Source organism: Mus caroli, chromosome 14, assembly GCF_900094665.2.
Source record: "Mus caroli chromosome 14, CAROLI_EIJ_v1.1, whole genome shotgun sequence".
NCBI classification, from domain to species: Eukaryota; Metazoa; Chordata; class Mammalia; order Rodentia; family Muridae; genus Mus; species Mus caroli.
This window is the reverse complement of record NC_034583.1, coordinates 54941928-54963442: the sequence shown is the minus strand read 5'-3', so window position 1 is coordinate 54963442 and position 21515 is coordinate 54941928. Positions and strand designations below refer to the sequence as shown.

At 49.6% G+C, this 21515-nt stretch overlaps 1 protein-coding gene across 1 annotated transcript in view; it reads right to left on the bottom strand.

The window, feature by feature from the left end:
- LOC110309284 (XK-related protein 6) overlaps positions 1–21042 on the bottom strand; it is a 25137-nt gene extending 4095 nt beyond the window's left edge. The window contains exons 1-2 of the mRNA XM_029468956.1: positions 20720–21042; positions 17666–17862 (exon numbers count right to left, since the gene is read on the bottom strand). Coding sequence (XP_029324816.1) covers positions 17666–17849 — 184 coding nt within the window. The 5' untranslated portion in view covers positions 17850–17862; positions 20720–21042. The remainder of the gene's footprint in view (positions 1–17665; positions 17863–20719) is intronic.
- Positions 21043–21515: the final 473 nt, after the last annotated feature.

Sequence of the window (21515 nt, the reverse complement as noted above, 5' to 3'; positions counted from 1 at the left end):
TCTCTCTCTCTCTCTCTCTCTCTCTCTCTCTCCTCTCTGTCTCTCTCTGTCTGTCTCTCTCTCTTTCATTTTTTCAAGAAAGGGTTTCCTTTGTGTAACAGCCCTAACTGTCCTTGAATTCATTTTGAGGACCAGACTAGCCTCAAACTCACAGAGATCTACCTGCTTCCACCTGACCCAAGTACTGGAATGAAAGGAATCCCCAGATTATCCTGAAGACCAGTGACTGTGCAAAGTAGGAGAGCGCTCTTCCTGCTACCTGGTGCTGCCTGCTAACTCTGTCTCTTCTCCATGTTGTTCTTCTGACAGCTGATTTTTTTTAAAGTTCTCAAGGTCATTCATAATGAAGGTCATTGGCCTGCTTCGATGGCAGAACCTGTTCTACTTCCTAGCTATTGGCTCCTTGGGCCCTGGAATGACCTGCTTTTTCTTTGGGAGTACAAATAGGCCTCCAAGTCAAAGGCACGCATCTGGCTAGAGCCTGGGAATGGGACTGGCAAGCAGTATGGGGTGTAAAGATGGCCGTTTACCCACACAGAACAGGGACTGTAGAGAAAAGAGGGTGGCCTGGAGATGTCTAAACCCTCATCCCACTACTTTGTGAGCACATCACCAAAAGTTTTCCAGCTCTTTCATCCAAAATTAGTGGAGGGCAAAGGCCTTATTCCATCTCATAGAAGGGCTGAGAAAAGCCAGGCTCATAAGACTCTAGACAGGAAATAGTTTTCTCTCTGGAAGTTCACTAGACAGTGATCTTTATCCTCCATGGTCTCAAGAATCAATGGTACAGGTATCAGATAAGACCTGTTTTCAACCCATGGAACGCATCTAAACTCAGTTGTAATGCTGGACATATTGTTGTTAATTGATGGATGGTTTGGCCAGAGCACACTTACATCTTTTCTTTGGATAAAGTTTGTATACTCTCCAACCCATGGAACTGTTACTTCAATTGTTTGATGGCAAGATTAGCTGAGGGCAGCCAGATGATGGAGGTGATGCAGAAGGAGATGACAAACCAGGACAGAAGGGACACACAAACAGAGAGAAGGATCACATGAAGGTTCAGCAAAGGTACCACTGGAATTCTAAGGAGAGAGGCCTCAGAAGCCATCCATCAGCATCTTGATGCAGAATTCCAGTCTCTCAAACTGTGAGGAGTTTGCTATGGCAGCTGTTCAGCCTGTGGCACTCTGTGATGGTGATCCTGGGGAACTGGTGTAGTTTTCTATTGACTTCATTTTCCAAAAGGTATTTTTAATTTATTTGAGTGTGTGTGTCTACATGTGTACCATGTGTCTACAGATACCTAGAGTGGCCAGAAGAGGGCAGCAGAACCCCTGGAATGCATGTACAGGTAGCCATGAACAATTAATTCAGTATGGGTGTTGGGACCCCCAACCCTGGTCACCTCCAAGAGTAGCAAGTACTTAACCACTGAACCACCTCTCCACTCTCTTACTTCATTTTTTTTTAAATAAAGAAATTTAAGAAAATGTTCCAAATCATGCATCTAGCAGGAGACGACACAGGATTGGATCTTGAAAGTGACCCATGCCCTAAAGCTCCTAGACATTGCTGGTCTTTATCAGGGGCTGAGTGAGTGGTAGAAAAGTAGGCTTGAAGATTTGCATCTTGCTGGAGTGGAAGACAATGTAAGCTCTGTGGGAATCCATGGGAGGCTCTTGAAGTCCCTTGAGCATCCTCAGGAGATGAATACCCAGACTACAAAGAAAGCAGCAACTCTCACAGATTCCTCTGTGGCCACTGTCCATTCAGGAGATTACTCTGAGACTACAATGGGCTCTATTACCTGGAAGAAGCACAGGGTTGCTGCTTTGCAGTGGCTCCCTGAGGTCAACCTAAAGGTCAGCATGTTCCCCTGAGCAACAAAAGTTCACAAAAGGCTTGGGAGGCCCCAGGAAACCCCCTTGCTAGGCCTGGGAACCTCAGGGGTTTCTCCTCACTCAGAGCTTGGCCACTTGGTGTGTGCCTGAGATCAGGCCGGAGACTGTTAAAATGCTTCATGTTTAGCTATGACATGTTCCCTGTGGTGAGCTTCATGGTTCACTCCCTGCCCTGATACAGAGCAGGAAGTGAGCTTGTGGCTCCTGCATGGAACTAGTCGAAATGCAGTCAAATGAGCTGGAGAGTGTTCAGGCTGCGGACTCCTGTGGGTAACTGCCCCAGCAAAGGCTTAGAGAGAAGGCTTTTGGACACTGACATCAGGGTTCCACGCTAGTCCCAACCAGTCCTACAATGCAGTGAGTGACACATGGGGACAACTGTGGGGGATGACCCAGCTTGGTGTTCTCAGGACCAGTAGAGCTTTTTGAGAGTGGTTGAATGAAGAAGGCATCTGGGGAAGGTCGGACTGAAGTCCAGATGGGAGGGGTGGTTTGAAAGAAGAGGAGGTGTGTGGGAGTTGCCTGGCAGCAGCAGGGAGCTGGGCCATCAGGGGAAGCTGAGCTCTGAAGGCAGAGGGAGGGCAGTACTGATGCCCACTGGGGCCAACCAGTCAGAGAATGGCAACTCAACACGCCTCTGGAAAGGGAGCCCAGGACACAGGAGAAGTCCTTAGAGGAACAACTTGGAATATGTCAGAAAGAATGTTCTAGTAGTCTCTGTCAGCACTCAGTGAGGAAGGCACCTTTGGAAATAAACTCTTATATTAAGACAGACGCCTTTAAAATACCCTCTCCACCCTCTTTTTTAATCCAGCTAAAATTCTTTGGGAGGAAATAAAATCCTTAAAGGTGTTCCTATTGGTCACTTCTATAGTGAAACTTAAGCATGCCCAGGGTGCAGGTGTGCTCCTGCACACCATCTTAGGACACAAGCTGTACACATGCCTCAAATATTCCTGTCTGTCACTTTCCAGTGTGTACTCCATGACTTTGAACTAAGCATGCATAAAAGAAAAAAAGGAAAGAGAGGAAAAGTCTGCCATCTTTTCCCTTGAAATAAGACTTTAAGCCAACTCAAGAATGTGCTCCCTAACAGAGAATGCCCAAGAATGTGCCCACCCTTTAATGCAATGGCTCTCAAGCTGTGGGTTGCTTCCCCTTGCGGCAACTGACCCTTTCACAGGTGTCACATAACATAACATAACTGCGTATCAGATATTTACATCATGAGTCATAATAGTAGCAACATTACAGTCATGCAGTAGCAACAAGAATGATTTTGTGGTTGTGGGGGTTACTACAGTATTAGAGGGTTGAAACTTTAGGAAGCATTAGATTGGGGGACACTACAGCATGAGGAACTGTATTAGAGGGTTGAAACATTAAGACTCTAACAGATGTGTAGAGGCTCTGTAAATAAAATCCTGTGCCTCCCTTTGGCTGAAGAGGGCATTGCTTTGCATGTGCTCCATGCTCTCTCTACCTGTTGCAGCTATGAGTCTCTCTCTCCACTCTTATCTTGGCTCTGCTTGGCTCTGGCTTGTGGTCACTAGCATGGGGACCCATCTGCAACCCTGGGAACACCTAGGGAGGCCAGCTGGAGCTTCTGAATGGATGAGGGGTGTACTGCAGAGCTTCAACTTGCCATCAGCTTCCCTCCTCTGTATTTTGCTGAGTGCCTTAGCCTGATCCCACGGGGAACCACAATACTAGAAAAACATTCTGAAATGAGGTGAAGGGGTATTGAGGGCAGAGCAAGGATCATGGTTGGAGAAGGGACCCCCACATACACACACCCCATTTTTCTCCTCTTTCTCCAGCTCTTTCCTGCTAATGTGGAGCCATGATCAAGACACAGTAGTTCTCAGAGGTCAGCTGCCGGGACCCCAGATCCTAGTCTATCAGTGTCTCACTTGTTTCTTGCCTGGGACCCCAGATCCTAGTCTATCAGTGTCTCACTTGTTTCTTGCCTGGGACCCCAGATCCTAGTCTATCAGTGTCTCACTTGATTCTTGCCCTTTGCCCTTGTGAGAGATAGCCTTACTTCCCATCCTGTTTCCAGCTGTGAGACCTCCCAGGTGATCAACTGTGGGCTGCAGGTGACTGAGGGCTGGCTCTGAGATTTGGTGGCATTGGGTGGGCTCTGTCCTCTGTCATGCCCCACAGCTAGCTTCTCTCACTCCTCCTGCTGCCTGCAGTCTTGATGGCAACCTTTCATCCTGGGGTTGCTGCCCCTGTTTCACCAATGAGGAAAGCATGGCCGCAGCAGAGACTGCCGTGGTCCCAGCTACACTGACACTGCACCCCTGGTTCATATGTCTGGCATTTGTACCCCAACAGGCTGAGACTCTGAGATTCCCAAGGCCAAGCCTTATCCTTAACTGACCATTTGACCCTCTGCAGGCCAAGGACACTGGCCACCTCTCATCACTGGCTCTCCTGCCGATGAAGAGCCTTTGCACGCATCCACCGCCTACTCAGCCAGTCCTTGTTTGTACTTGCCGTACACTGAATTTCCTCCCTGAGCAATCTCACTTTGTCTCTCAAAATTCCTTCATTTCCCTGCATTAAAAAAAAAAGCTTAGTGTCTTTTGGGGAAAGGTCCAGAAAAGGACAAGGTGGTTATGCCCCACCAAGTCACTAAGAACCCAGCTGACAGAGGTAAGAGAGCTCCAAACCCATCTCCTCCTCAGACACTTGAGGTAGAGGAAAGAAGCATCATGGGATATGCTCAGATGTGGAGTGACTCCGCCAGTGTCACAGCTGGTAAGCCAGAGAACCAACACTGGAGCCAGGGGCTGGGTCTCCCCCACTGAGTCAGGGTCAGCGTAGATACAACAATTTTTTATTTGTATAATGGTGGCTGTTATGCCCAAGGCTTAAAATTACCACATGGATACAAACTCAGCACAGACACTGGTACATGCTACTAACCAGGGATCTCCCAGATGTCCAGAGGGCCTAGTCAGCACCCCACCAATCACGACCCACAATCCCAGCCAGCACCCCTACCATCAGGACCGACCATCCTTCTTGGAAATCTTGGTGGACGTATATGTAAATAAGGATAGTTCCACTTGGGGATAAGCCAGATCTATCTCTAGAAGCACTGCACTCCCTGGTCACTAGACAGAATTCTGTCCCACCAACTTCACCCATAAAATAATGATCCAACATTCGTGTTTATGTATTAGTGTCTTTTAGTTTGGCTATCCCACCTCAGCTGCCTGGTCATCTCTGTGAACACTGGCTGTTTGGCCTGCAGAGTTGAACCCCCACCCAGTGAGGTTCTCTCTGAGAGTCTGCACTTGGAGAATCTGACACTTCTGCTCTGTCTTTCTTGCCTGGACTTTTAGAATGCACCTCCCACAAATGGTCTCCCTGAATTTGTTCTTGTTCCCACAAACATTCCAGAATAGCCAGCAGCTGCTCCCTGGAGACCCACAGCTCACAGGCAGCCAGGAGAAGTTAATCATATGCCATCAAAGCCACAGAGGTACCCAGGCTTTCAAACCACTGCATGGTGGGCCACAATCCTCTATTACCCCTGTGATCTTCAGATGGACCTTCAAGGTTCCACTCAGTGTGGGCCGCCTCAGAGTTATGCATGCACCACCAGCTCCCAGCCACACATCTCAGCAGTCCATCTTCAGGGGGCCCAGATATGGAAGCCTTCATAAGTCCCCTTGTCCGGTCTAGAGTCCACCCATGCCAACCCCTGCAGGATCCCTGCACCCCAAGGCACTGTCTCTGTTTGAGGCCCTCCCATGTATTTATACATTTGTGGCTAAATGTCACCTCACTGAGATGGTCCCCAAACACCATACTCAAAACTACAGCCTTTCCCCTGACCCTCACCCTTGCCCCAACACTTTCCTCTTCCCCCATTTATTCTCCACCTTGTCATACAAAATTGCTAAATCTTCTTTGCTGCTTTGCTTGTGAGTAAAGGTTAGCTCCTGAGGGCAGAACCCAATTCTGAGGGATTTCTCTAGAATTATGTGCAAATCTTCCTCTGCCTGGGTGCCTGCCTCTCTCTCTCTCTCTCTCTCTCTCTCTCTCTCTCTCTCTCTCTCTCTCTCTCTCTCTCTCTTTCTTTTTTAACATGTAAGTCTACAGCTAGCTTCAGATTCTTCTGTGTGTACCCCAAGGAAGGGATTTGATCCACTCAGCCTCCACAATATCTGACTTGTCTTAACGGTGGGAAGGGGTCCTCCAGAGAAGCCACCCGCCTGTGCCTTTGTATTTCAGGAAGAAGCTCTTAGAAGAGAGAAAGAGAAGGGTGCAAGCCTGTACTGAAGGCTTCCAATGCATTGCGTGCTATGCCAAGCCCTGCGTTATTTCCCTCATTCTAAAAGATAATCTCTAAGTCCTTATTGGTGTCTCCACTTCCCAGATCTCAGGCTCAGGGAGGGAAAGGAACTGCCCATGCTTTCTGGGCTCAGCAAGTCTTTGATCTGATGCTTCAACATTTCTGGCCTCGTCCGTGGAGATAGCAGACTTTGTGAGCAGTGCTTCCAGGTACAAATCTCAGCAGAGAAAGCCACCTCTTCCAGGAGCTCTTACCCTCCAGTCCACTAGCCTCCTGCCCCCATTGCCCCAGGCCAGGGACAGAGACATCACTTTTGACTTGGGGAGTGCATATGATTCATGTCAGCCAACTCTGAGCTGTTCTGCCTGCCTATATGCCTGCTGTTCCTGTGGAAGCCACAATAAGGGCTCTTGGCAGCCCTTCTCCTTTCTTGCCCCGCTTTGTTGCTGCCTCCTGGTCAGAACAAGGCACCTTGTACTTCAATCCCAAGAGCACAATGACCTTCTCTTTCTGGATCTGTGAGTTACAAATTCTTTCTTTTTGGTGTGTATGTGTGTTCATGTATGTTCATGTGTGTACACATGTGTGTGGAAACCAGAGTTTGCTTTCAGATGTCTTCCTCAATTGCTTACTATTATTTTTCTAAGACAGTCTCTCAATGAGCCTGGAGCACACCAGTTGGCCTGGTTGGCTGACCAGCAAGCCCCAAAGGCCCTCCCATCTGTCTCTCCAACACTGGGACCACACGCACGAACTGACATGTTCTCACATGAGTGCCAGGTAAACTCAAGTCCTCAAGCTTCAACAGGAAGCATTTTACCAACCGAGCCATCTCCCTGGCCCCTGGAACCATTTTTAGAGGCAGTTTGCCTTCTAATGTGCTGTCTCACCATGCTTGGATCATAATAAAATATATTCCTTAAAACAGTTAAACTAGTAAGCTATTGGGTAGGAGGATACAAGCCCAGGACACCCAACTCTAAAGTCTCATTTGCCTTAAGCTATAATTCAAAGAGCATTGTAGTTTCTTTCCCCCAATGGGATAGATTCAGGACTTGGTGAGTCAACCTGCTCTCTGAGGCAGGAAGGCAGCATGCTTGCTTCCGACATAAGCACCAGAACCAGCCCAGAGCTGCCTCTTTCCTCAAAGAGATGCTGGGCTTGTGCCTGTACAAGTTGGGCCTGATTCTTCCTCTGAGCCCCATGCTTCCAGATATAAGACTCAGACTCAAAATATATCTTTACAAATACCTTGATCATATACCTAGGCTCTTCTCTGGCTAGATCATAACTTAAAATGACCCATTTATTGTAATCTATACTCTCCTATGTGGTTGGTTACCTGTCCCAGGTACCATGCATTCATCTGATCACATCTTCCAGGGCAAATCTCTTGCACCTCACACTCTCCCAGAATCCTTTCTGCCTCCTGAATATCCCACCTTCTATTCTACTCTATCCTATAGGCCATAGGTGTTGTAATTGACAGGTGATGCATCTATACAATATGCAATCTCTACACATGCCCACCTCCTCAACTATAAGAAGTCTCTGGTGATTGACAGCTCTCCTTGAGGTTACTATTGTTAAGAGTGGAGTAAAATTTTCAGGACTGGCTTAGCTTAGCACCCAGCACAGAGGAAAACTGGATGCCCACGTCAGGCACGTAAACAGACACATAAGCCACGTGTAGGTGCCATGCTGTCTTGAGGTCTTGCTGCTGCCTCAGCTTAGATACATTTCCCCTGCTTTCTTTGCTTGCCTACTTCCTACCCATCCTAAAAGCTCAGCCTGGTCTTTGCCTCCTCCTTGGACATCCCTCACATACTCTGGGATGCACAGTAGAAACCACTTCCGGCCTTGTCTCAGCCCCAAACATTATTCCTCCATTGCTTCTACTTCAAAACCACTTTCTGGAGACTGCCCCACTCCATCCTTGAACTATGACTCTCCTTTAGACAGAATTGATTTTGGATCTGTGTGTGTGTGTGTGTGTGTGTGTGTGTGTGTGTGTGTGTGTGTGTGTGCATGAGCATGTATGTTTGTGTGTATGTGTACATGTTCACAGATACAGATGCACATACATGGATGTATACATGCGTGTAGAGTCTAGTAATTGACGTAGGGCATCTTTCAGTCATTTTCTACCTCGGTTTTTACACAGGCTCTTTCATTAAGCCTGAATCTCCTATTCAGCCAGACTGGCAAGCCAGTGAGCTCCAGGGATCCTCCCAATTCTGCCTCCTTGGTGCTGAGGTTACAGGTATGCACTGTCATGCCTGGCTTTTTTTATATATATATATATAAGTGCCAGAAATCAAACTTGACTTGCTGGGTCATACACCCAACGCTTGGCTTTTACTTCTGAGGAGAGAAAAGCTGTCTTATCCATTCCTATAGGCGCTGTGCCAGCCCAGTAGCTGCCCAACATGGTTCCTGAGCAAATGCCTCACACACACTGTTTCCTAAGCAATGCCAGAAACGCAGGCTCTGGTAAGAAAGCTGCTGATTCCCTGGCCAAGGGGTGCCATGAACGGACACCTGGAATTTTTCAAGGCTAGTGGGCACGGTTGTCTTAATTGCTCACTTAAGTCTACCTCTCCCACTGCTTCAGTTTCCAGTGGCTGCTGGAACAAAGGACCACATGTGTCCTGGCAGAGAGCAACCACATTCATCACGGCTCAGTTCTGGAGGTCAGGGTCTGATTTCCGAAGCGTTGGCAGGACTGAGTGCCAGCTGGAGGCCCCAGAGAGAATCTGCTTCCTTTGCCTCTCAGTTTCTGGAGCTGCCCACATCCCTTGGCTGCTGTCCCCTTTCTCTGTTTTCAAATTCAGCATTGTGGCATCTTTATGACTTTCTTTCAGCTTTCACTGATGCATCCTCTCTGTCCCTCTGACCTGCCTCCTTCCTATCTGGGATAACCAGATGATCAGATCCATCTTCTTAGTCAAAACTCTTCACAGCACCAGCGAAACCCATTCTGCACATAGAACATGTCAGCTATAGGTTCAAGGTTAGGAGGCAGACACCTCGGCTAATCATATTCAGCCAACATCTACCATCATTCACTAATAGCCAGACAGTTATCCCCAGATGGGGTGATTTTGTCCCACATCAGATGTCAAGGTAATGTCTGGGGACATTTTGGTTTTAACAACTCAGTGTACAGGTATTGGAGAATGGGAGATCTCCAAGCATCCTGCACTGAACAAGGCAGTCCCTAGAGATGAATCATCTGCCCCTAGACCTAATCACACTGAGGTTATGATGCTAGCACTTTCTCATACCTTTCCATGTTCTGTAAAGTCAAATAAATGGAACCTGGCACCATAGATAGGTGGCTACCCTGAAAGAGATCCATGGGTGTGGATACAGAGACATTGGGACAGGACAGATTGTCTCTTGGCTCTGATAAAAAGTGGCAGGTTCCTCTGATGGTAAGTTTGTTTGTTTGTTTGTTTTTGGGACAGAGTGTATACATAGTTCTGGCTGTCCTGGAACTCACTATGCACACCACTTGCCTCTGCCTCCCAAGTGCTGAGATTAAAGGCGTACACTACCATGTCAAGTGGTCTTTCTTTCTTTCTTTTTCTTTTCTTTCTTATCCTGGTAATCATCTTGTTTATCAACTTGATGAAACTCAATATCACCGAGGAAGCAGGCCAGTGCACATGTCTGTGAGAGAGCTTCTAGTTGTGGTTAATTGACATGGGAAGGCCCAGGCTAAGTATGAGCAGCACCATTTTATGGGCTGGGGTCCCAGACTGAACAAAAAGGAGAAAATGAGTTGATCATCAGTATTCATCTCTACTTCCTGTTGGCAGACGCAGTGCCGCATGCTTCTGCCGCCGTACCTTCCCCACCGCGACAGACTGTGTGCCCTTAAACTGTGAGCCAGAATAAACCCTTCCATCTTCAAGCTGCCTCAAGCCAAACAGGCAAAAAACCAATAAAGTTCCTGGGAGATAGCCATGGCCCTGTCTTAGCCACACACCCTCCATTGCCTTTCTCCTCTGGTTACCACAAAGCTGGAGGAGGTGGGAGACACCCATGGTGCTCTTCTGGGCACTGGGGCTCAGTGAGTTGCTCAAAGGGCCACTCTGGGGGCATGGCGCACCTCAGGGAGGGAGCACTCTCCCCACAAGGAGCTTGAAGGTCAAATAACAGCATTTAAAGGACTCGCAGAAGAGCCAGATGCACATTTCCCTGGATCCTTCCTCCCAAAATGTCATCAGGAATATCAAAACACCATCTCTGCAGCCAGCTGGATAAAGGCAAGCCTCTGCCTCAGAGACTCTAAAACAAAGGTCAGTCGCTCAGCTGCATGGCACAGGGCTTGCGGGTACCGGGATCTGGCTGGCTGAAACACATCATGCAGGCCCTCTTCATCTGCCCTCCCTGCCCAGTCTAAGAAACCCCTTAGACTGAGCAAAGAACTCAACTGCCCAATACCCCGTGGCTCCAAAACATGGTAACATTTGAATGGGGTCTAAGAAATGTCCTGGAAGGAACACGGGCTCTGCCACATGATATCTAGCTTGAGTGTATAGCCTTATAATCTTGGGCAATGAAGCTACAAAGACTCAATTTATCATTTGTGAGCCAGGGATAAAAATACAGGCTTTGAATATGCAATGAATAATGAATCTTTGCTTTTATATAGCTGTGTGTACATATATATATATATATATATATATATATGTATGTGTATATATATGTATATATATAATTTCTATATACAACACACACATATATATAGCATGCATAAATATACAAACTAAATATATATAGAGAATGCTTATAAAGAGTATGAGCATATGTTGTCTTCATATTATACATATATATATATATATATATATATATATTCCTTATGTTCTTGAAATCATATTCATGTACCTATTTATTCTTGCCTGTATCCACTGGAATGTGAGCCCTCAGAAAGCAGAGACCTCTCTGCTGTGCCCATCATGGTACCCTGAGTCCAGTCCTCGGAAGTCTTTATCCCCTTGGCATCCCCCATGAGCAGATAACTGCAGAGAACGTTATTCCTGATACAGAAAGTAGGAACACGGCTTAGAGAGAGGCTGAATACTGAGAACTGTTTTTGCTCTGGGACCTAAGTCCTTGACACCAGGAGTCCTGGAAGAATCAGGCAAGCTTTTGATGGCATAGTGTTAACATCAGCCATTGCACTGGCCACTTCATTGGTATCAGGAGCTGAAGTGTCACCCACTCCTCCCCAAACTCCTGGGGATAGGAAGGGTTGGCTGTAGCTCACAAAGGACCACTGAGGGAGTGGCGGAAGGACCCAAGGGCCACAGCTCCATGAGGACTGGTGCTAAGCAAGGTCAGTGCTCACAGGGGACAGAACCTTTCTTCTAGGTGACAGCCTCCAGCCCACCCAAGAGATGAGTAAGATCCAGCTCCGAGTGCTTGGCAGCGGGAAGCCCTGGGCCCGGGACACTGAGATGTTCCCTCGGAATCTTCGGGGTGGAAAGACTCCCCAGAAGCTCAGGACTCTGCAGTTCTCCCCAGGACTGTGCTGCACGGGCTCAGAATTCCTGCATCTGATGTGTGCATCTGGCCTCACAGTTGAGTAGCACCCCCGCCCCACCCCTTGAAGACTTCCTCACTTCCTTTTCCTTAGCATCAACGATGGCCAGAGTGCAGAGACACTCTGGGAGTCCCTGCTGCCCTCCTTCCCGTGGCTGATGCCCAAAGGAGAGCTGAGAGTCTACCTGGCGCCCTTCCCAGTGGCTAGTCCAGTGGACTTCAGCAGCAATATTTCATGCCTTCTCTCTGCAGACTCTCACCACAGAGCTGATCTGTGCAAGCACAGCTTCCCACCTACCTCATGAGAGCCCTGGGGTGCCAGGGACATAGACTGAGGCGGCCCCATTTTTTTTTTTTTTTTTGGCCTTTGCTGTTAAGTTTAAATGTCATTAAAGATTCTGCAAGCACGCTTGATCTCAGGACTCAGCCCTGGATCCTTCTAAATTCTGTGACACCTTTTTCCATATTCTCTCCCTTGTACTTCTTGGCCTCAAGGTGACCTACTGACCTCATGAAGCGACTTTCACAACTCCACTGAAGGCTGCAAGAAGCACTGCTGCCTTTCCCATCCCTCCCTGACTTCGTTACACACAACACTCTCTAAAACAGAAGTTAAATATTTGCTTGTCACCTGTTTATATGACACTTGGACTTCATGAGGGGATGGAGTGGGGAGGCTGTTTTGATTCTTAATGTCCCTGGGTCTTACACCATGCCAGGTATACAGCGGGAGGTTGATAGTTACTTCCCAAAGGAAGCAATGAGGAGATGTAGTTGAGGCCCAGGTTTCTGACCCTGCTACCCTCCACACCTTCCCACAGGAGCCACCTTGACTCCTGGGCTGGTGAGACTTTGCAGTGTCTTACACACAAACACTCTGAAATAGCCAAAGGCCAGTTCACACGCACTGATTTTAACAAGATGAATTCAGTTTGCTTTTTCTTGTGAGTTTTCTTTCAGTGTCCCCCCTTCCCCTCAGTTGTCAGGGGTAACCAGAGCTGAAAGGGCTACACTGGGGCAGGGCACACAGGAGATGTCACTTTCAAACTCCTGTACATTCTGTGTGGCAGCAGAGACAGAGATTCCATTGTGACTTTGGACAAAAAGGTGTTTGGAGCTAGAAGGGTGGAGAGCCGGGGTTTCAGGGCCAGGGGATCCTGTGTGTGGACAAGCAGAATCCTCATGGGATGGCCTCCAAAAAGAATGGGAAAGGTGTGGGAGAGAGGCCATCCTGAGGACACAATAGTGGCCATGTCTGGCCTTTGCTGTGTCTCTCCATTTGGGTGATATATTAAGGTGGCCAGAGGGGACAACAGAACCTTACATCTCTCTCTGCAATTAGCCGAGACCAAGACAGGATGCAATGGGCAGTCAGGGAGTTGAGACTCTCCATGGCAGACTTATGTGACACTTGTCTGTGATACTGCCGTGTTTCCTGGGAATGGCAGACTGGTGCTGAGGAGTCGGAGAGAAGGGTATCACTCCACTGGAGGCCTGTCAGGCAGCGCTGGCACAGACGCAATCACAACTCAGCACGGCGAGTGATGGCTCAGTGCAATGAGATGGTTGTTTCAATAACAAATTATATGCATTGCTTCCAAGGAGCCAAAGGAGAAAACTTATAGATCTGGTCTATAGCTTAGACCTGTGACCTTCAGCTCCCATGGCCAAGTCACTGTCACTTTCCGATGTCACGATATGTTAATCAAGGGGGGGCGGTGAAATGGTTTGAATTCATATTGGAAACTCCATCTCCACCTGTATGTATTAATAGCCTTGGGAAGTGGAACCTCTGGAGGTCATCTGGGCTGGATGAGGTCATGAGGTTGAGAAGCCCCCATGAGATCATGAGAGGGTTTATAATGAAGAGAGAGCCAGCCTAGCCCATGTTATAATCCCTTCAGCTGTGTGACATCACAAGAACACCTTCTCCGTGTGTTAGCACCATATTCCTAGACATCAGGCCTCCCCAAATAAACCTTTATTGTGCATTTCCAGCCTCGGCTGTTTTATTATACCAACACACTTTCTTTGTCCTGGATTTAAAGAGGGTTTGAGCCAGCGCCTGTGTGAACCAGACCAGACAGAATCCGAAGAACGCTTCTTATATAGGAAGAAAGAACTGGAGGAGGACAGCAACGAAGTGCAGGTTTCATGGATGCAGTAGCCAAGAGCTGGGCTCCTGCCTGTCTCCTCCTGTAGACCAGCACAAAGGGGCTTCAACCTCCACTAAGGAGAAGTTCAGCTAGGGAGACAGAGAAGGGGAAACGGAGGCTTCTTGTGTAGCACTCTGTGTCCCCACCAGGGGAGGAAAGGCCAACTCACGGGGTGGGCTGCCAGCTGAGGAGAAAGGCTGGGCATTTCAGCCTAACAGGACAGAGCAGAGGGAGGGAGTGCTTGCCTTTCTGGGTGAGTCGGAGGCCAGCCGAGCTTGTGCTGTATGTTAAGCCAAGGTGAAGCTAAGGGTCAGATTTCTGCAGTTTGTACATGTGTGGTATGTGCACCCGGAGACCATAGGAGGACATCGGGTATCCTGCCCCCATTATGCTCCATTTCATCCACTTGGGACAAGGTCTCTCGCTGAACCTGGAGGCCAGTGAGCTCAGTGACCCTCCTGTCTCCACACCTCTGCCCCTGATGTTATGGCCACATGTGGCCATGCTGATCTAGAGATGGAGTCCCGGTCCTCATGCCTGCACAGCAAGCCCTCTCGCCCACTGAGCCGCCTCCCCGGGGTTTTGATGTGAGCAGAGCCCCATGACTTAAAATTGGAAGAACAAACAAGTAGGGAGGTTAACAGTTAAGACAGAAAGACACTGAAATGTCTCTGAGACCAGATGCTTAAAGGAAAATCAATGGTTTGGTGTGTGATTTCATGTTTTCTTAGAGTCTTTTGCCTTTCTTATCTCATTCTGTTATATATTGGTCTGGAGTTACCTGTGTGTCTGTGTCTGTGTGCCTGCCGCAACACACATATGTAGAACAAAGGACAGCTTGTGGAGTCCCTCTAGGTGTCCCTCTGTGATGGGACACAGGTCACCAGGCTTGCACATGAAGCACCTTGGCCTGCTGAACCATCCTCCTGCTACTGTCTGTGGGATGTGGGGTGTGTGTGTGTGTGTGTGGAGGGGTAACCCCCTGGGGAAGGCATAGTGTGTGTAGGGTACCCTACGTGCCACAACAATTTTTTAGGGGCAGCAAGAGACAGAAAAGTCCATTGTTTATGTGCCCTCTGATACATGACCTTGGGCAACTTCATTTTCTGTGCTTGCTCTTCCCATGTCTAAAGCAAGGGGAGTGGACTCAATCGCTTCAGTGGTCGGCATCTCCCACCTCTGTGCGAGTTCCAGCACTCCTGCCAAGTATGATAGCATGTCACTTACGACAGCAAAGTCTAGCCAGGCAGGCCACATGCTCGCTATGGCAGAACTGAGGCAGAGTAGGAAAAGGAGGACCACAGCAAGCTCACGGTCAGACTGATCTACCTAGTAAGTTCCCAGTCAGCCAGAGCTACATAGCGACACCCTGTCTCAACAAACCAAAAATTACAATAAGCAAAAAGCAAAATCTATCTGGAGTTTCTTGGGAAGTCCCTTTCCTGAGGAAAGGCAAGCCTCTGAGGTGTTCCCTGAGCAGGACCGCCATGCCATGCCATCTAGTCCCATTCTGGGGTCATAGGTCATTACCTTCATGCTACAATACCATTTCAAACACCTTTCCCACCCAAGGACTTCCAGTCTTTCCCACTAGCTGACTGAGAGGGTGGAAGGGCACACACAGCTCAGACACAAGGGGCTTGTACCATACTGGATATGTGCAACTGCCGACCCCTAGGAAGGTTCTGTCTTCCTCAGCTCTACCTGGAAATATTCAACTACATAATTGCTGAAATCACAGTTCCTGGCACACGATGCTTGTGTATTTCTGGGGGGACAGGCATTAGGCTCTTCCTCTGGATGCTGCCTTCCACCCTGCTCCCCTTGCTCCACTGCTGAGTTCTAACTGCACTGTGTATTCTAACTTTCTGGTCATCACCACCATGGTCTCTCATGGAGAAAGCTTTTCCTACCTCAGGGCCTCTGGACTTTCCAAAGCTTGGAAGCCAATTTCTGTGCCTCTCCTCTTGTTGTTGAAACCCAGGCTACGTCTGTAAAGGCTTTCTCTGACCTCCACCTTTAGGGAGATCCCTCTAGTCCCACAGTTAGTTCAGGCCTCAGCAGTGTGTTTGCGTGTGTCAAAGAGCTTCCAGAATCATGCCAGTCTATGATGCTAGGCGATGTGCTGTAGAGATTTGTGTACAGCTCAACAAACTTTCACAACACGCAATGCAATTCTTACTTCCACCTTAGAGATAAAGAAACATGGCTGGGAAATGAATCATTCCACATCCTAAGTCTACATGGCGGAGCTCGGGTTGTGTGCTGCTCTCCGCCTTTCCCAGTACCCTAGGCTGCTTTCCAAACCCCCCTGAACCCAGAATGGCTGCCAAGACATCAGGAAACTTGCACCAGCAAGGAGGTCAGAACAGCCTTAGCATCTCTCTAAATACCCTCAGTGTGAATGGCACAGAGAGAGGAGGAGCTACCTCCCCACGCCCCACACACACACACACACACACACACACACACACACACACACACTCCAGCCAGCCAGAGTCAGTGCCAGTAGGCCAAGCTCATGTAGGAAGCTTGGAGTCCTTTAGCAAGTGGATCTACAGAAAAAAAAATGACAAATGACAAGGCACAGCATAGGGACTGCAGGGTCTAGAGGTATCATGATAGCCCTGGAGACCAGAGGCCCACTGGCCAGAGAGCCGAGACAAGAAAGGAGGCCCCTCTCCAGCAGCTGTCTTGCTCTCCCAGATCATGGGTACTCCTGCAAACCTCAGAAGGTAGGACCTCCTTGGGTCTGGTTCCTTTAGCAGTGTCTCTGCCTGAATACACCTAGCAACAAGACACCCACTATCTCTAGAGACAGTCTTTCCATGGCTGGATGGAATATTTGCCATTCCCCGCCCATTGAAAATGTGACAGTTCCCTGGGTGTGTGCACTGCCATTGATGACATTTTTTTCTTCCATGTTCCTTCAAATGTTAGTATTCACACATCCCAAGTCTCCCCAGGCTAAACATCCCGTTTCTCCCTCATGGGCTATCTCAGGTCCCCTCTCAACCTAGAGTCTGTTCTGGTGCATCCTGACTCCCTAATAGGTGCACTGTAGGCCAGGCTACCCATTAGCTCTTAAGCAAGACCAATGCAGTATAACCTTGGCATCCCAGACCCCAAGAGCCTTCCTACCACAAAGCCTGAATGCCTAGGCAGTGCTCTGTGGCTTCTGAGGCCCCGTGGAGACTACCTGAGGCCACACTGCGAAGTACAGGGTCCCTTAGTATGTGTTCATCAGAGCAACAACCACTTCCGCCTGTCTTTGCAAGTGAGCTGAGGCATCTATGTGTACTGGAAGCAAGAGCCCAGAGTTTAAAATGCTCCAAACCAGAAGTAAAACCTGGCACAATTCAGTCTCATGGGCACATGCCATCTTTAGACCTGATCATCCCCATTTCACAGATGTAGAAACACCAGGGCCCTGGGCAAGCCAAGGAGGTCTCATACTGGATTAGGTGGACCAGGACCCTGAACCACTAAGGGCAGGCTGGATCTGCTAGAGGCAGACTGGCTCTGCTGCCCAGGGACACATGGAAACCCTGCTCTTATGAACATAGTGGCCCAGGAGCAGGGATGTCAAGAGAGCTGGGTCTGGACATCTGAACTTAGAGCCAGGACCCCTAGGCCATGTAGGCAAATGAGGCCGCAGGGCGGGGCGGGGGGGTGGCGACGAGGCCGCTGTGGGGGGGGGGGCGGCCTCGCAGGGGCAGTGGCGGGCAGGCACTCACAGGGCAGCGTCTCTGCACTGTTCTTCTGGATCATTATGCAGAGCTGTAGCACCAGTTGGGGGGCGCTCTCCAGAAAGGTCTCCAGGAGGCGCAGCATGTTGACATCTGCATATTCGTACATCATAGCCCAGTAGAAGCGCCGCTGGTGTTCCTTCTGCCGCTGGCTCTGAATCCCCAGGTACATGGTGCGGATATACCTGTGGGGAGACATGGGACAGAACACATGTGTGAGTAGGGCTTGGGGAGGGTATAGAAGGACCACAACCAGCCCCCTAATGCCCAAGCTTCCTGTATTGGCATTCCCCCAACTTCCTTCAGAAGCCCCCAGGGTCTTGGATGGGATTTGGGCTCAAAAGGATAATGTGGTGAGGCATGAAGTTCCAGCCCTTGGAGGGAGCTGGCCCAATGAGGGACCCCAAACCAGTTCTTCCCATCCTGGCTTCCACTTATACATAGAGGAAATGAAAGCATTGATCAAATGAGGCTCCAGGCCCATCAAATAAGCATTTCAGATGAGCTGGGGGACAGGATTAGGGTGGAGGTAGGAGACAGTCCAGTAGAGTTGGCACTCCTGTTGCTCTAAAGAGGAAAGAGACTGGCTTGTGATGCTCTGAAGTGACACTCATTGGCTGGCCATACCCACATGGGGAGGGCGTAGCATGCTCCTGTAGGGACCAGTTGGGCCTCTGAAAGGCTACCTCTCGCCCCTGCACAGGCTCATATGGCTGAATGAAGAGGAGAGTCGAGCACTGGCTCCAGGTCACTGGCCAACAAGGCCGAGATATACCTGATAGACATCAAGGAGACCTAGAGACCACCAGGGAGGCTATGTGCCAAGGCAGTCACAAATCTACTGACCCCTCTCTCTCAAGAAGACATCTAGACTCTGTGGGGAGCCACAAGAGCCCAACGAAGCAGGTCTAGTTGGGGAGCCTAGGTTAGCAGGTCGGCACTGAGAACTGTGTGATGTGGATGTTGGCTCAGTGTACCAGGCCCTCCTCTGCAGTGAGGAGGCCTCACACAGTGAGTACTGAGCGCACATGTGTAGAAGGCTCTCTTTCTGTGTGAGCCTCACTGCCACCAGAAATATGCGGAGCTGTGTCTCCAAGTGATGTAAGCAATAGTCCAGCTATGGGTGGGATCCAGGATGTAGGAAGGGGCCAGGATATAGGCAGACTTGTTTGGGTCGGGTCCTGTCCAAACACAAGGGTCAGAAGCACAACTCTGTAGGTCAGGATCAAGAATGGACCCATGTACACAGTGACACATATTCCTGAGCTGGAAACATACAGACAGGACACAGGGCTGACAACGCTCACAAGGCTCAGTGGCCCTCAGGCACTGCCCACTCGAGTCTGCTGGACAATTCTCTCGGCCCTCTCCACAGCATTGACATCGGCCCCTCCTCACTGGCGCACGCTGCCCACTCCTGCCCCATGAGAACTCTTCCTCACAAGGCAGCCAGAGTGTTCTTGGAAGGTTCTAGAGTACAGGCAGCTTCTCCCCTCTGAAGCCAGTTTCCCAGTGCTCAGAATAATCCCCCCAGCCCTCCTCGGGTCTTAGGGCCTCACCTCATCTCCAGTATCTCAACAGCAGTCCTGTTCTCCCAGACCCTCTTCCTCATCTGTCTTTCTTGCCTCCCCTTGGAGCACAGGAGCTGACGGCACCCTGATACATCTCCCTGCAGGGGTCAGTGCCTGTGGAAGAAGCAGGCTGGGAAGGCCTGTTCTCTCTCCAGGGCTGAGGACTCCAGGCAGGACCACAGACTCACAACACCTTAATGGCAGGGGAGGACCCTGGGAGGAGCCACTGTCTTCCTAGTGGTGGGAGGGGATGAAGCAGCCAACTCTGAGTGATGCTTCAGGAAACAGAGCAGCTGTGTGTCTGGCGGAGCAGTGGTAACTGCGTATCTCATCAACCAGAAGTATTCCCTGGCTCAAACTCAGCCCGACTCAGGTGCAGTGGCCCACACCAGAGAGGCCCGTGACCCCCCTCGCTCAACTACGCTCAGACCACAGTTCTGCCTCTCTGCTCTCAGAAGTGGTCCACGTGCTGTATCCGTGACTACCAGAGAAAGTCTGGCCACCACGGGTAACAATGCCAGCATTCGCTTCACTCCTCCTGTACCAAGGTGCAGAAAGAAACCCCCTCTGTCCAGGGAGGAGGGAGGAAAGCCAGAACCTGTCCCCTGGGTCAAGGGACCTAGGCTTGGATGTCACACCTTCTGTTAATCAGCACCCCACGGCCTCACGGCCTCTGCCCTGGGATGAGAGCAAAGAGAGTGGAGCTTGGGACTTCCAAACACTCACTGGGCAAATGTGGCCCTCCCTTCCCCAGCTCTAAATTTTTGAAACAGGGTCTCATATATCTCAGGCTGGTCTTGAACTTGCTACGTAGACAAAATAAGCTTGAACTTCTCATGCTCCGTTTCCTGAGTACTGTGGCTACTCTCTCTTCCATCTTTTAGTCTTGGTCTCCAGTTAGTAACAGAGGGATGTTTGTTTGCTGGCTTGTAATAAACTAGTTCTGGATACAGACATAGCCTAGCTCACTTGATAGACCAGGAGGCCAAGACAAGAGTCTAAACTGATTTGTCTCCATCATTCTGGGAAAGTGTGTGTGTGTGTGTGTGTGTGTGTGTGTGTGTGTGTGTAGGGGTCCCTAAATCTATACAACAGTGTTCTGAATCTGCCTTGGAAAGTGCCCCTCTCAGCACGGGGCCAGACACTTCCTCTAGTGTGCAGGGCCCTGATGGCTCTTGGAGACATGGATCAGGCCATCTCCCAGAGCAGATGGGATGCCACATTCTTCACTGTGCTGCATAGATTTTACCTCCCTATCAGTCCCAGGAGGTTTAGTGAATGAGCCGGTGACAGGATGCCACATCTTTCCCCTGAGTCCTTGAGGCGTTCCAAGCCTTGAGATCAGAGACAGATCCCCAGTCAGCTTTTTGGACTGCCTATCTCCTGTGCAGGTGTCTTCCTCCCGTAACCACAAGGTGGCGCCAGACCCTAAGCATCGCAAAAAGGAGGCGCCACACCGGTGATCTCATACCTTAGGGCCTGCTCCCTCCTATGCGGCAGTGCTGGTTGCAGGGGCCACCTGCTAGCTGCAGTGCATGTTGGTCAATTTGTACCGGGGTTCCAACTGAAGGCATGGTGAGTGCCAAGTTCTCCCCTACCCCTGCAGGTTCTAGAAAGCTGGACCAGGAAGGCAGCCCAGGAGAGAAGACGCCCACCGGGCTGTTCCTGGATTTACTATCTCCTCTTCTTATGTCACGCTCCTGTCACGCTGTGTCTCCTCTAGGAGTACCAGATCTCGCAAAGATCAGTGTAAGAGCCAGGAGATTGCAGTTGTCTGAACACGGAAGGGCTGCGTGGCCGCTAAGCGGATCTCTTCCCTAGGCTGCACCCTCACCCCAACCCCTAGTGTTATCCTACCCTACCCTAGGTTTACACACAAGAGAAGGTCTGAACTCGTGCCAGCACTTTATGTCATTGTTTTCTCAAGTGTGGCTTCACGGTGTTCAAAGTATGGCACACACTTTACACATGGTAACCTGCATTTGAGTGTGCGGAAAGGTTCTGAGCAATCATCTTGAGTTGGTGAGTGGAAAGCATGAAGTCACTTAATCCTCGCAACAAGGGGTCTGCAGCAGCCCCTCACCTCACAGATTGCCAACTGGGGCTCTGAGGCAAAGGCGTGCTCCTCAGTTTACCCAGCTGCACAAATAGCTGAATGGAATACCACGCCACACCCGGGCAGTCTGACTCTGGGTCCAGACCTGCACAGCTCTCAGGCAGACCATTTGTCTCTTTCTCTTGAGCACAGTCTACGTTGTTCTGATCAT